At 48.5% G+C, this 15,885-nt stretch overlaps 1 protein-coding gene across 2 annotated transcripts in view; it reads left to right on the top strand.

Moving 5' to 3' along the window:
- ADCY3 (adenylate cyclase 3) overlaps nt 1-15,885 on the top strand; it is a 95,187-nt gene that overhangs the window by 21,019 nt on the left and 58,283 nt on the right. For both annotated transcript variants that reach the window (XM_034766775.1, XM_034766774.1), the window contains exon 2: nt 2,160-2,309. In XM_034766775.1, coding sequence (XP_034622666.1) covers nt 2,160-2,309 — 150 coding nt within the window. The remainder of the gene's footprint in view (nt 1-2,159; nt 2,310-15,885) is intronic.

Here is a 15,885-nt window from a genome sequence, read left to right as displayed (position 1 = left end):
CGGGCGGGGCCTGAGCTCCCACCGCTCGGAGCTGCGTGGTAAGGGGGCGGGACTGTGAGCTGCGGCCGAGCGGCGGGAGCTCAGGCCCCGCTGGAGCCACCACGCCGCTGCAGCGCTGTCCAGGGCCGCTCCTAGATGCGGCACGCTGAGGCTCCGGGAGAGGGGGGAAGGCGGAGGCGGGGGGAGCCTCCGACATTCTCGTGGGGGCCCCTGTGGGGCCTGGGGCAAATTGCCCCACTTGCCCTCCCCCACCCCCTTCCGGGCGGCCCTGAAGGCACCAGAGCAAACCTGCATTTGTACAGCACTTTGCACAATGGTGAAGCTCTTAGGCACTACAGGAATACAGATAATAGTACTCAGACAAAAAGTAAGAACGTAAGAGCGGCCATACTGGGTCAGACCAATGGTCCATCTAGCCCAGTGTCCTGTCTTCTGACAGTGGCCAATGCCAGGTACTTCAGAAGGAATGAACAGGACAGGGCAGTTATCTAGTGATCCAGCCCGTGTCGTCCAGTCCCAGCTTCTGGCAGTCAGATATTTAGGGACACCCAGAGCATGGAGTTGCATCCCTGACCATCTTGGCTAATAGCCATTGATGTACGTATGCTCCATGAAGTACTATGTCTGCCTAGAACAGAGGTTTTGCAGATTTGCTTTCAATGGCCCCCACTCCAGACTACACAACTCAGCTTGTCTACTTTGAGCAGATGCAGATGGGCTGCTGAGATTTGAACTGACGGTTCCAAGGAACCTAGGAATTTCAAACCTGATGCTTAAAAGGGTAAGCCATCCCCTTCAGTTTACACAGCACCAACAGGCCTTGCTTATGTTACTCCTAAATCATCCTCATCATCTCAGGTTTTGTTTATACAGCACTGTGAATGTGCGTGACGCTTTAGAGGAGGAAAAGACACCATCCCTCCCTGAGCGAAGGCAACTAATCTAAACGAGCACATGGTATGACGAGGGGCGGGCAAGGGTGAACATAATAAAAAGATCATGTCACTGCCGCTAATGTTATTGATCATTTATTTAATAGCTATTTATAGCAGCACAGCAGAGCACGTCCGTGCTGTCACTTTGAAACCTGGCTAAAGAAGTTACCATGGTTTCAGATTGACAGTGCAGTGTACCTGTCCAACAGGCTCTAAAAATATGAAGTCACATGGGAGCCTTGCTGAGCAGGGAGGGGAAATCACATCCAGTAGCATGGATAGGCTCCCCTATTCTTGCCAGAGGTTTGACTGACACTGCCACTACATAGTACTGGAGCAAGCCTATGGAATGCCGACCCTTTGCCCGTCTCCACATGGTATAGGATCCTAATGAACTGCTTAGTGTATGTGTCTTACTTCCTTCTACCAGATGGAGCCAGAGCTGTTCAAGTGTGTGTCATAGGCCCTCTACTGTTAGTGGTTACAAGGAGGTTCTCCCTTAATTCAGGGTGCAGTGCAGGAGGAGCTGAGAGTTTGTTGCGCTATGACCGTGAAGTTGTGAGTGATCATATTGTGCAGCATAGAGAGAGCCAGGAAGTCCTGGGGCATTCTGGATTTATTACAGAATTCATCTATGGAATGTTCAATGACATTGAAAGGTGTCAAATTCAAACTGATAAACAGAAATACTTTCCTACGTAATGTGGATTTACACTGTGGAACTCGTGGCCACATGAAGTTGTAGAAGCCACGAACAAGATACAAAGAGGGTAACCAGAATATCCAGAGTTATAATGGTAAAGGCCAAGAAATAAGAATGTAAGGAGGGATTATAAAGCCTCATGGGTCAGGATTATTGTGGGTTAGGATGAGATGTTGTGAGGGGTTTCTTACACCTTCCTCTGAGGCAGCTGGTGCAGGCCACTGTGGGAGACAGGTCACTGAGCTAGATGGACCTTGGGTCTGATCGAGTCTGACAATTCCTATGTTCCTGTAGGCCCATGTTCAGGCTAATTCAGGGGGGCGGTGGTGGTTATTCCTCTCTCCGAAACATTTCCAGCAGCCCACTGTGGGAGACATGATTCTGGGATACACAGACCACGGGGCTGTCCGTATGGCAGTTCTGGTGGCGAGTGTGGACAGCAATGTCCCTGTCTTCTCCCGCAAGCTCCCTCTTGTCTTTCCCTTCTGCACTAATGTCACACTTTCTCTCTCTCTCTGAAGATCCTGTCCAATGTCGCCATCTACCTGTGCTCCATCACGGTGGGCATCATGTCCTACTACATGGCAGATCGCAAGCACCGCAAGGCCTTCCTGGAAGCACGGCAGTCTCTCGAGGTCAAACTCAACCTGGAGGAACAAAGCCAGCAGCAGGTAAGAGCAGATCCCTGATTTGCTGCCAGATGCTTGTGTCTTCCTGCCAGAGAGCATGTCGCTGGCCTGTCATCTCGCGCGGCAGGGAGGGAGATGTAGGAAACCCACTGAGGATGGAGGAAAGCTGTTCCGCTCTGGGATTGACTCTGTCAGCCCCCCCCACCCCCCCCCCCCCCCCCATTTTCTTCTGTCGCCAGTGGAAAGTGTTCGCAGAGAGACCTTGTGCAAATGATGGATCCTGACGCCAGTCAAGGGCTGTGCCTTTAGTGTAGTGACCCTCTGCTTTCGGTGCTGCAGGTCAGCTCCAGGGTGCATCAGCCGAGTTGTGAGTGGGGAACCTCGGGCTGAGAGCGTGAGCTCTTTGGTGCAGGGACCATCCTCAGGTTCTGTGTATGGACAGTGCCTAGCGCGGTGGGGCCACTGTGCATGACTGGGGCTCCTGGGTGCTACTGTAAATAACAATGAGAAGAGAGGACTGAGGGGCACTGGCAGAGCTAGGATGGGGGAGGGCCAGGTCTGGATTAGTAGTGGGGGGGCTGCAGGTGAGGATCAAGGTGCGTTTGAGGAATAGTGCGCGAGGCCCAGTGCAGAAGCCAAAAGATGAGGAAACTGACCTCCTAAAGAATGGCTGCGCTGGGTAGAGGAAGTCGGTTCTCCTTCCCCCCCACACCCCCAATCCCCAGGCTAATGTGACTGTTTTGTGGGGGTGGCTAATGGGAGCGGTGGTAACGGAACTGAGATCTAGGTCACTATCCTGGCTTTGTTCTCTACCTTCCTGTCCCGACCGCAGTGCCCATGACTTTAATGTGGCTGAGCTAGTTTCTGCCTGTGTGTCTCTGGGACCTGGCTTTCTGCTGCGTGCGACCGGTGAAGAGCTCCCCAGCTTCTTATGCAGCTTTCTTCTCTAAAGGGCAACATATCAGCTGTTTGCGTTCTAGTCCAAGGGCCGAATTCATGCAGCGAGAGCAGAGGGCAGGCAGTCAGGAGAACCTGGAGTGTGTTAGAGAGACAGTGTTGCCTAGTGGGTAGAACGCTGCACTGGGACTCGGAGACCTGAGGTCTGTTCCCAGTTCTGCCACTGAACTGTTGGGTGTCCTTGAGCACGTCACTGTGCCCCTTTGTGCCTCAGTTTCCCCATCTCTAAAATGGGGATAATGAGACCTACTGATGAAAAGCGCTATCAAAGAGCGAGGTGGTATGTATGTATTTATTTATGGTTATTTTTAGGTCTTTTACCCACGGCACCCTGGTAGCTGCAGCAGTGCAGAGCTCCAGGGTAGACATGATTTGCACCAGAGTTTGTGCCAGTAGCTAGAATCCCAGTGTAGCCACGGCCTCATTTTGGCTGGGCTGATCATTCCATTCTGCATGACCTCTGATGAGTCACTGGGTCCCCTTCTGCCTCTCCTCCACCCAGCTGGAATATTGGATATAAACTGAGAGCAGAAAATCTCATCTCCCTGAGAACCAGATGCTGCGATAAGTGCACTCCGCTTTCCTGGGTAATTATTAATCATACACCCGAGCCATGTGATATAAACCACATGGACCTGACGTTATAAGGGTGGCTGGGAACAGCTCTGGGAAGACACAGCTGCCTGCTTGTTCCTTCACATTGCAAAACCTTTAGCCATGCAGACGGCAAAGGTCAGGCGGGCATGTTTCCCAGGCCGCATGCTGAATGGGTGCACTGTCCTGTTCCCATTTCAAAGGCTCCGGCTTGCCGTTCCCGGAGGAAACAGTGGTTTGGGGAATGGGATTCAGGATGGAGCAGAAGATGCAAACTGGGGTTAAAGAGGCTCTAGATTTCCAACAGAGGCCAGCATTCAGACCAAAAGCCGGGCTCTAACTACTGGGGTTAGGAAGAAATGTTACCTGAGGGCAGGTTATCCCATATCTGCTGATTGCAGGGATTCTCGCCTTGTTCTCTGCAGCAGCTCATGCTGGCCACTGATGGAGACAGGACACAGGACTAAATGAGGGCTTAAAGACGGGAGGGTTGCAAGGAGTCGCGGGTCCAGGGGAAAAAACATAATTAAATCTGGAGCTGGGTCACGGAGGGGTGCACTTCGAGCACAGCTCTCGGGTTATGATAGACCCCTCCCGCCCACACACTTTTTTCTGACCACTTTAAACACTGACTGGATGGGTCCTGGGTCTGATTCAGCCTAGCTGTTCCTGTGCTCAAACCCTAATACTCTCACACTTGACACTGAGCTTGGTGGGTCCTTTCAGAGTCCCCAGTGTTTAGAATCCTGCACATCACAGAGCCGTTGGCTGCTAGAATAGCTCACACTTCTCCAGCGCCTTGCATCTGAGTGCATTACAAACTAAATTAAACCCTGCAGCCCTCTGGGAGGGAGGTATCATTATCCCCATCGTACAGGTGGGGAAACTGAGGCACGGATCAGCCAAGTGGCTTGCCCAAGATCATGCCACAAATCACTGGCAGAGCTCAGAAGGGGGCCTACAGGCCCGATTCTTCTTTCACTGTCAATTGGGAACGGCTCCCTAGACGTCCGTGGAGTGACACTAACATAAACAGGTGTGAGAGGTGACCGTGGGCTTGTCTCTGTGGGCTCCTAGCCCTGTGTGTGTGGATAGAGCTGTGTCCATTCACCGAAGAGCTGTTAGCGAAGAGCTGGCATTTCACTGACAGGAACCTGGTTAAAAGCTGTGCTTCCTCTTGCCTGCCTCCAATTATGAGCTGGGCTAATTTTAGCGTCTTATCTAGGATCTGTCGCCCTCTCTCTCTCTCTCTCTCTCCCCGTCCTGTTATCTGTCCAATGTGCTGCCAGCAATCTGCTCCCAAGAGCAACAGAGGCATGCACCCATCCAGGTCACTAGCTGGGTGACAGAACCGTGCTGGCAGCCTTCTGTTTGATCAAGGACTCTGAGCAAAGCCGTCACGTCTGTCCTAGTCCCACAGGGCGAGGGTAGGGCAGTGGGGCAGGGAGTGGTCCGCTGGCTGTACTGGCTGGATATTTTGTGGCCTGTTTCCAGGAGGAATCTCTGGATTTATTGCATGGGGGAAGCGTCTTTTGGCACAAAGTGGCCATCAAACCAGAGGGATCTCTGGTTGATGTCATAAGTAGTTTTGCATCTCTCCCTCACCCCCCCGTCCCAGCCATCATGGTGAGGGGTGTGGCTAAGCAAAAGGGGGTGTGGCTAAGCAAAAAGGGGGTGTGGCAGGAGTGCCAGAGCTCGCCAACAATTCACCAGCTGGCATCGTGGCCCTTGTGGCCGTGACCATCCATCCCTAGGATTGAGGTGCTACAGGTGCAATCCCTGCTGATGACAGTCGTGTCTGTTCGTATGCGGCTAGGGAGACTCTCTGAGGTCCATTGGCCCAAACCAGCCTTCTTGGCTTCTGCGTCACAAAAGAAAAGGGGACAGCAGAAATAGGCTCAAAGAATCTGCAGGAGCTGTTTTATGCCATACTCTTTTCCCTGTCTCTGCTCTGTATTTTGCTTCCTTTTTTTGCCATTGGGTTCTCTCTGCCCCCCTCTCTGCTCCTTTTCTCCTGAGTGGAACACGAAGGGTCCCCAATAATGCTGGCCTTTGAATCAAACTTTTGAACCCGAGATGTCTGAGCTGCAAATTAAGTTGCATGCATTGATCTGTCTCTAACATAGAGCGTTGGTTAGTGTTTGCAGAGACCTGTTATGAGTCACTGTCCTTCCAGGGCTCTCTCAGTTCAGTTGTCCCTTTCCTTCCTTCCTTCCTTCCTTTCATCTGCGTCTCTCCTTCCCCTCCTCTCCATTTCCCTCTGGTTTCCCTATCCATCTGTATTTCTCTTTCTCTTTCTCTCTTTTCATTGTCTCTCTGCCTTGAATGGTTCCTCACTACTTGCCTGTCAGGAGGACACCACATGTGCCCTAGAAGTGGGCTCCGTAAGGCATTAGAAAAGACCAGCACTAATGCTGGACAGTCCATATACAAATACTGAAACCAGCACATACCTCAATCCGTCATCCAGCCCTGGGACTGGTATTTTATTCAGGTGAGCGTCTTGAGGTTCAAACATCAGCCATAAACTCCCTGTGTACTATGCTGATGGGCGTTTGAGAAATATAGATTAGATCCTGTAAAGAAGCAGCTACTCTGTGTGTAACCGCTGCCCTCTACTGGATGGAATCAGAACTGCTCAGCTATGTGTGATAGGCCCTATACTGCCATCTGCTCTGGGTCTCTTTTGGCTCCAGTGGCAGGGGCCTGTGTTTTGGAGCAGGAATTCTGTTCCTCCTCTTGACGTTAAGTTCTCAATGGGTCATAGTGCACAGCCTAGTGTTGTCTGTGACATCCTGGATGCTTAAGACTTTTGTTGTGGTAGATTGGATTTCTTTTTCTTCAAAAGGGTCAGCAGCAGCCACCCTTTCCTCAATGCCTTAGAGCTGTGTGGGACAAAGGCAGATCTCTGATAACAATGTCTTTTGTGATAGATTAAGTATGATGCAAAAAGGCAGGTCATTACTGGAACCAGCTCTGCTGTTGCTCTTGGTAATATATAGCTATTTCATGGCTTGTTTTGAAAGCATTTGAAAAAATACATGCAGGCTTCTCCAGCCCACAACAATAATAAAGCATCCAGGGTGGAAGTTGAAATGCACAGATGTCAGGGAGACCTGGAAAGGGAAGGTTCCCACAGCAACATACATTCAGCCACACTGCACATCTGTGAGGGGGTAGGGAGGTTCAGGGGATGGAATAAAGCAAACGTCAATTTAGCTTGACTATCTGGAGAAAGTGACTTAACAGGGATTATAAGAAATGGTCTGTCCCCAGGGGAGTAGAGAAAAGACCCAGGACTTGAGACGTTTTAAATCGGAATGGGACAAAACACTGGCAAATAGACTGTAAGGAAGAGTCTTGCACTGATTTGGGCAGACTAAATCAGTGGTTCTCAACCGGGGTACACGTACCTTTGGGGGTACACAGAGATCTTCCAGGGGGTACATCAACTCATCTAGATATTTGACTAGTTTTACAACAGGCTACATAAAAAGCACTAGCGAAGTTAAGTTCAAACTAAAATTTCATACAGTGACTTTTTTATACTGCTCTATATATTATACACTGAACTGTAAGTACAATATTTATATTCCAACTGATTTATTTTAGAGTTATATGGTAAAAAGGAGAAAGTCAGCAAATTGTCAGTAACAGTGTGCTGTGATACTTTTGTCTTTTTATGTCTGATTTTGTTAGCAAGTAGCTTTTAACTGAGGTAAAACTTGGGGAGTATTCAAGACTAATCAGACTCCTGAAAGGGGTACAGTAGTCTGGAAAGATTGAGAGCCACTGGGCTAAATGATCTAATAGGTTTCTTTCATTTCTAATAGGCCAAATTCTGCTCTGATTTTAAACAGGTATAAAGTAGAGAACAGAGCCACTGATTTCAATGCAGATACTCCAAATTCATACCCAATTAACTGAATGTAACCCTTGATCCCGCACCATTGAAGTAAATGGGAACTTTGCCACTGACTTCAGTTAGCGTAAGATCAAGACCTGTGTCCTGTATTCGTTGTTAAATGTACACAGTGGGCCAAATTCTTGCATGGGGATAGTTCCATCTGCCTCCATTGTAACCAAGGGCCTGATCCATATCTTTTAAAATGAATCTGAGTTTTCTATTGATTTCAATGGGTTTTGGAGCAGATCCTGAGAGCCTGGTGGGGCCCAGTATATGTGGCAGGGCTGAGTTAATGCTGGGGAACCTGTATCGTGAATGGCCTGTTTTTAAGTTGAATGCTGCAGGGTGACTGTGTGACTATTTAGAATGGGCAGCAAACCCGACCTTGCTGTTACATGCTTTGCTAGCTGTCATTTGGACAGGAACAGAACTTCTTTCACCCCACCAGAACTGGTTGCATTTCAGTGATATAAGTGGAAGTGAATTGTGTGTCAGATTTTGAACTGCTTTGGCATCATCAGACCGAAAGGCAATATATAAATTACACCATTACTTCGATATAACACGACCCGATATAACACGAATTTGGATATAACGTGGGAAAGCAGTGGTCCGGGGGGGCGGGGCTGCGCACGCCGGCGGATCAAAGCAAGTTCAATATAACGCGGTTTCACCTATAACGCGGTAAGATTTTTTGGCTCCCGAGGACAGCGTTCTATCGAGGTAGAGGTGTAGTATGACATTACTGCAGGTTCTGAGATGGACATGGGGAGAGAAATGAAATAGACATCTTGGGGCGTGTCATCTGAATGAGCCTGGCCAGGGGGAGCTGGAGGGGAAGAACAGGTTAATAGATGTTAAGGCCAGAAGGGACCATTAAGATCATCTAGTCTGACCTCCTGCAGAACACTGGCTAGAGAGCATCACCCAGTGATTCCTGGCCCAAGCCCAGAACTTCTTCTTGAGCTCGAGCTTTCAAGTGATGGAGAATCCCGCAGAATAGGAGTCCAGTGGTGGGAAGTCCCTGACTTTTGAAAAGTTTGCCATTGCCATATGCAGCGCTCAAGCTGAATGCTGTCCCCTAAAGCAGCCCATACCCCCACAAAGGTCCGTCATTCACCAGCTAGAGCCACTACGCTTTTCAAGAACAAGACATTCCAAGCCAGAGAGGTTTCGCTCTGTTGCTAGTGGACTGATACCTTGGTGCTCTGACTTGTCCTCTCCCCAAAACCCATTCTTTCACTGGGTGCCCTGTCTCGGTTGCATTCATTGTCTTTTGATAGAGACCCTCCAATTAATTCATTTGCATTGCATCTGCCGTTGAATTTGGTGTCTGGGGCTCCCTGCTAACAGCGATAGGTCTTAGACTGTTGAGTAGTCTCCCAAGGGGGTGATAGGAAACCCCACTCCTTGGCTTTTAAAACTCGTCTGGACAAAACACTAGAAAACATAGCGTGGGGAACAATCCTGCATGAGGCTCCAGAGGATGGATGGACAGACAAACGGATGATCTTTCCATCTCTCAATTTCTAGGAGTGTGAATATTCCCGACTCACATGTTCTCAGGACCCAGGTGTGTCCCTGATTTCTGCATGTTGCTGAAGTGCTGACAATGTACTCTGCGCTATCAAGGGTGCAAAGACGAGCTCACTAGTGCCAACCCCAGATATTCAAAAATCATGAGTCAGGCCCTAAAAATCATGACATTTGTCTTTAAAAATCATGAGTTGCTTTTTTTAATGATGCATTTTGGATCTTTTTCTTTGCCTTTTGGGTTTCACTTTTTCAAGAAGAACAGGAGTACTTGTGGCACCTTAAAGACTAACAAATTAACACGGCTGCTACTCTGAAACCTGTCATGAAATAACATGACTCCAGGAACTGGGACGTTAAGAAAACAAAACCCACTAAATATCACAAGACTGGCGATAAAATTGTAAGAGTTGGCAACACAAGAAAGTGTAATTCTACGAAGGGGCCTGAGCTGAACCTACGCAAACATGCTCTCTTAACCTTACAGCTTTTTTTTTTTTTTTTTAACAGCATTTATTTGTTTGTGAATTTCCTTAGTGTTTGTTCCAAAGGCCGTATTACACCCCTGATTATTATTATTATTAATCATGTTTATTACGGTTGTGCCTAATGACCAGTGAAGATCAGGTCCCCTTTTAGGCACTGTATGAACTCAGAGCAGTTGATGATCCCTGTTGGACCTGCAGATCTTCCTGGGGAGGGAAAAGGAGGACAACAAACCACCTGGCTTCTCCCCCAAATTCCTGGAGAGTGGAGGCGGGGGTCAAGGCAGCCTGCTCTCCTCACTTGATGTAAGAAGTGGTGGAGGGGGAACTGGTGGCCTTTTGGGGGTGATGGGGAGGGGGTGGGCTGGGGAAAGCGCCAGGCTGTTTGGGTGCTGGTTGGGCTTGGGGTCAGCCATACATAACAGCCTATTTAACCTTCCTACTAGAGACAGCTCTGGGCTGCTTCAGGCTGCTCCAGGTCTGGGCACCTGAATTAAAAGCAGGGAGACTCTCCTTTGTGCCCAGTGGCCCCCTGCTAGGCACAGGCAGTGTGTCAGGCCAGGCAAAGGAATGTTTTAATGTTTATTTAAATTGCGGTAATACCTTGGAGCCCCAGGCACAGACCAGGGTCCCGATGCGCTCGGCGCTGTACAAACACAGAACAAAAAGACAGTCCCTGCTCTGAAGAGCTGACAATCTTTTATATGTTCGGATCCTCAGGCCTGACCCTGCACTGTTGCCTAAAAGGCAGTGTACTCTGCATTAGCACTCAAATGCAGCCACCTCTGGGGTGGGAGGGAGCAGACAACCATTATCCAGCACAATAGTGGAGAAGGGGAACAGGCTGAGGACACAGGGGCAAACCCCATGTCTTACAAGAAATCCCTGGGAGCATTTAATGCCCCTGCAGAGCAGCCGAGACCTCAGTTTTCTCAAACCCTCCTCCCGCAGTGTCCAGGCCATTGAGCTTGGCGTATCTGTGCTGGTAGGGTGCAGGGCTGAGTTGGCCCTGTCAGGATTTGGAGCTGTGGCTCCCGAGTCAGGCCGACAAGCTATCCCCTTCAGTTCTAGGAGCGGGTGTCTATCAGTGGCGGCAGCAGCCCCGGGTCAGAGGGCCTTCCACACGTGTATGCAGTTTTTTCAGGATATAAAGTGCTCTCCCGGTCAGAGTCCTACCTTCCCAGCCACCACTTTGGGCTTCCCCACTGCCCGGACGTGCCCCGTCTTGGGCCTGCTGCAGAACTTGGAAGCCTAGAGACAGGCCCAGCTCGGGTCACACCAGTCTTTGCTTGAAGCTTACAAGTTTGTGTTTAATTGCAAACCTGCCAGAGCAAGGAGGCCTTCCATGTGGAGCCACTCCGATCTCCAACGGTGGCCAGTCTCAGCCCCTACCATTGGACAGGGAGTTGCCAGTTAGATCCCTCCAAATGATTCCTAGAGCAGATCCGTTAGAAAACCATCCAGTCCTGATTTTAAAATGGTCCATGATGGAGAATCCACCACGGCCCGTGATAAATTGTTCCAATGGTTACTTACCCTCACTGTCAAAAATGGATGCCTTATTTCCTGTCTGAATTTGTCTAGCTTCAACTCCCAGTCCTTGGATTGTGTTAGACCTTTCTCTGCTAGACTGAAGAGCCCATGATTAACTATTTGTTCTGTATGTAGCTACTTGGAGACTGTAATCAAGTCACCCCTTAACCTTCTCTTTATTGAGCTAAATAGATTGAGCTCCTTGAGTCTTTCACTCTAAGGCTGTGGTCCCCAAACTGTGGGACAGGCGCAGAGAAATATTTGGGGGAACCTGGCATGGCCCAACCCCCATGGGGGTGGGGAGCGAGCGCCACCCAGCCCAGCTCTGTCCCCAGCTCTGCTCCTGCCCCGCGCCTGGCTGCAGCTCAGCCCCCGCTCTCGGCCCCTGGCCCCGCCGCGACTCCGCTCTGGCCCCGGGGGACACGGATACATTCCGTTTCTGGTAAGGTTGGGCGCGAGAGGAAACGTTTGGGCACCACGGCTATAAGGCATGTTTTCTAATCCTTTAATCATGGCTCTTCTCTGAAAGCTCTCATATTTATAACTCCTTAAATTGTGGGCACCAGAACTAGACACAGTATTACAGCAGCCGTCACACCAGTGGCAAATACAGAGATAAAATAACCTCTCTCCTCCTACACAAGATTCTGCTGTATATGCATCCCAGAATCACATAGCTCTTTTGGCCACAGTGTTGCATTGGGAGCTCATGATCAACTGATTATCTACCACGAGCCCTAAATCTTTTTCAGAGTCTCTGCTTCCGACGATAGAGTCCCCCCCCCCCCCATCCCGTAAGTTTGGCCTGCATCCTTTGTTCCTAGATAGACGCCTTTACTTTTAGCCATATTAAAACACACATTGTTTGCTTGCACCCAGCTTACCAAGCGATCCAGATCGCTCTGTGCTGGAGATCTGTCCTCTTCGTTATTTACCATTATTTATGTTCGAGACAGACGAGACCTGTTAGATCATCGAAGGCCTTGTCCTGCAAGGTGCTGAATGCTTCTTGTGAAGTGCTGAGTGCCCTCAATGATTTCCACCTGCCTTCGTCTAGCTCCCTGGAGCCAATGCAGAATTGTTCCCTGGAGCCCTTCAGTCTAGTATGAAATGCCCTAAATGGTGGGGGTTTTGTTGTTCCCCTGGAAGGGCTGTTCCACAGACTGATTGCTGGAAAGGATTTCCTCATGAGAATTCATCCTGAATTTCCCTTTGCTCACTTTCATCCCACTTCTTAGCCATACCCCTTTGTGTCAGTCACCCCCACCATGGAAGAGGGAGAGAGGTCATCTGTACCCGCTGAATACCTATAGAAAGTTCTCATATCCCAGCTCATCATCTCACCAAGTGTTACAGATCTAGTTCGGTGCTAATTGATTCTGAGGACTTACCATAATCAACTGGCCCCCTTCACTCTTCCTTCCCTGATCTCAAACAATCCTTATGGAAAGCAAATCTGAATCCAGCTGTTTTGACAGGCACAACCTTGTTCCTTTATCATAGCATTCCTGTTACTTGTGGGTGGGTAAATGAGGTCATCCAAATGTGGACTGAGTAAACATCAGATCCTACAAGCTAAGGTTCGAGATCTGGGGTGAAATGCTGGCCCTACTGGAGTCAATGGGAATTTTGTCATTTACTTTGATGGGGCCAGGATTTCACCCGTTGTGTGTGTGGTGATGGAATGGGGTGTTCCCAGGATCTGTCCCACTTGTGGAAATAAGTTAATTGAACCATAAGGGGCATTTCCATGACAGCTCTTCTCGTCCTGGGGTCATCCTGGGGTCAAACCAACCTGATAGCTTTCTTTGACAGGGTAACAAGCCTTGTGGATGGGGGGAAGCGGTAGATGTGGTATATCTTGACTTTAGTAAGGCTTTTGATACTGTCTCGCATGACCTTCTCATAAACAAAATAGGGAAATACAACCTAGATGGAGCTACTATAAGGTGGGTGCATAATTGGTTGGAAAATCGTTCCCAGAGAGTAGTTATCAGTTGTTCACAGTCATGCTGGAAGGACATGCTGGAAGGGGTCCTGCAGGGATCGGTTCTGGGTCCGGTTCTGTTCAATATCTTCATCAATGGTTTAGATAATGGCAGAGAGTACACTTATAAAGTTTGTGGATGATACCCAACTGGGAGGGGTTGCAAGTACTTTGGAGGATAGGATTAAAATTCGAAATGATCTGGACAAACTGGAGAAATGGTCTGAAGTAAATAGGATGAAATTCAATAAGGACAAATGCAAAGTACTCCGCTTAGGAAGGAACAATCAGTTGCACACATACAAAATGGGAAATGACTGCCTAGAAAGTAGTACTGCGGAAAGGGATATGGGAGTCATAGTGGATCACAAGCTAAATATGAGTCAAGGATGTAATGCTGTTGCAAAAAAAGCAAACATCCATTCTAGGATGTATTAGCAGGAGTATTGTAAGCAAGACACGAGAAGTAATTCTTCCGCTCTACTCTGTGCTGATTAGGCCTCAACTGGAGTATTGTGTCCAGTTCTGTGTGCCACGTTTCAGGAAAGATGTGGACAAATTCGAAAAAGTCCAGAGAAGAGCAACAAAAATGATTAAAGGTCTACAACACATGATCTATGAGGGAAAATTGAAAAAATTGGGTTTGTTTAGTCTGGAGAAGAGAAGACTGAGAGGGGACATAACAGTTTTCAAGTACAAAAAAGGTTGTTACAAGGAGGAGGGAGAAAAATTGTTGTTGTTAACCTCTGAGGATAGGACAAGAAGCAATGGGCTTAAATTGCAGCAAGGGCAGTTTAGGTTGGACAATAGGAAAAACTTCCTAACTGTCAGGGTGGTTAAGCACTGGAATAAATTGCCTATTGTGGAAATTGTGGAATCTCCATCACTGGGGATTTTTAAGAGCAGGTAAGACAAACACTTGTCAGGGATGGTCTTAGTCCTGCCTTGAGTGCAGGGACTGGACTAGATGACCTCTCGAGGTCCCTTCCAGTTCTATGATTCTATGATTGAGAGCCACATCTTGAAGGCAGAGCTAGATGGGACAAGGCACTGGGGAATATGCTGTAGGGAGTGATGGGACAGATGGACCTGGTGACTCAGTGGATCTTTTCCAGCTGTAACTTCTAGAGATGGGCTCTGACCAGAACTCTGGATCCAAACACCTGGAGATGGGCCCAAATGTCACAGCTTGTCCTGCAGAATTGATTCTAATAATATAAATGGGTCAAAGGTGTTAACATAACCCAGTCAGTGTCCAACATTAAACAATGTTAAATGAGTTTCGGGTTTAGTATGCAGAGACCTCAGCTTGTGTAACCCACACACCTCCTGGGTGTGGTGCTCTGTCCCCTCTAGAGGCACTGAGACCACCTTAGAGATTAATGAGTCTGCTACAGCCTTAGCTAACAGCCATGGCTTTTAGCTCATGCTTCAGAGGTCCCAGGTTCGATCCCACCCGTCGACAACCGGGATCTGTCATTGTTGCACTTGCTTAATACCATGGCAAGCACCCCATTAAACATCCTTTGATTCTTTGATAGAAGGTTAAAATCATCTAGAAAAGAATCAAAATGGTTAAAGCATTTGGAATATGACGTATTAAATGAGGCTTTCATTTTAACAACATCCCTTGTTCCCTTTAGCTGGAGAGATATTTTAGAAGGAACTGCCCCCCCCCCTTGTCTGATAATCTCTTGGCAGGTGTCACTGATGGCAATAACTGTCCTTTTGAGGAACAGAGAAGAAGTTAGTTGAGATGGGCTGGAGCTGCTATTGTTGCAGTTGTTGTTGTTGTGTTATCCTAGGTGGAGTTTGGAATTTAGCCAGAGTCGGGAGAGGTGGTGATGTCATCTGGCTCCCTCTCTCTGGCCTGGTCTGGTCAGGACATTTCTCAGGATTAGGATGCAGAAGGTCTGGGGTCCCAGGAGATGGGGTGGGGGGTGGCAACCATGATGGTGACATTCGCTCCAGTAGCCAATTTTTCTCCCTAAAGTCTCTCTCTTCAAGGACCCAGAAAGGGAGTGGTGGGCGGAATAGCCCAGCCTCTCATCACGTCATCCACCAGTTAGGCCTAGTTTTGGCACACCGGTTTTGGTTCACTGATTTCTGGTTCCAAGCTGTTCTTGTTTACCAACCATGAGCTTAACGCTGTCCTTGAGTTATACCAGGAGGCCTTTTTGTTTGGATTGATTCAGTCTGTGTGTCTCCCTTTCGCACCTTTTCCCATCAACATTTGTTACCATAGGTTATTGTGACAATGTATGAACTCACACTCAGTTTTACAGTTGAGCTCACAAGTGCAGTAAATTTGTAGGCCCAATTATCACTACGGCCTCCGGTCCTTGGTTATCTAATTAAACTGTCACATAATTGTGCTCCATGATCATGGGGATAATGAAAACTATTTCATATTTCATTGTGGAGGCACAGAAAACCTGCTGGTATGAATAGATCATAAACCACTGTAGGGATGACTGCTGGAGTCTGCAGAGAGCCTGAAACAATAGCTTGGAGATGTGCCATCTGCCTCATTCATGTCAGTGAGGTTTTTACACTGCAGTCCAGTGACAACTTAAATATCAACATTAACTGCATTACTGCTGGTTATTTTAGGCTGGACGG

Source organism: Trachemys scripta, chromosome 3 (assembly GCF_013100865.1).
Source record: "Trachemys scripta elegans isolate TJP31775 chromosome 3, CAS_Tse_1.0, whole genome shotgun sequence".
Classification (NCBI taxonomy): Eukaryota; Metazoa; Chordata; order Testudines; family Emydidae; genus Trachemys; species Trachemys scripta.
This window is presented reverse-complemented; position numbering and strand designations above follow the sequence as displayed.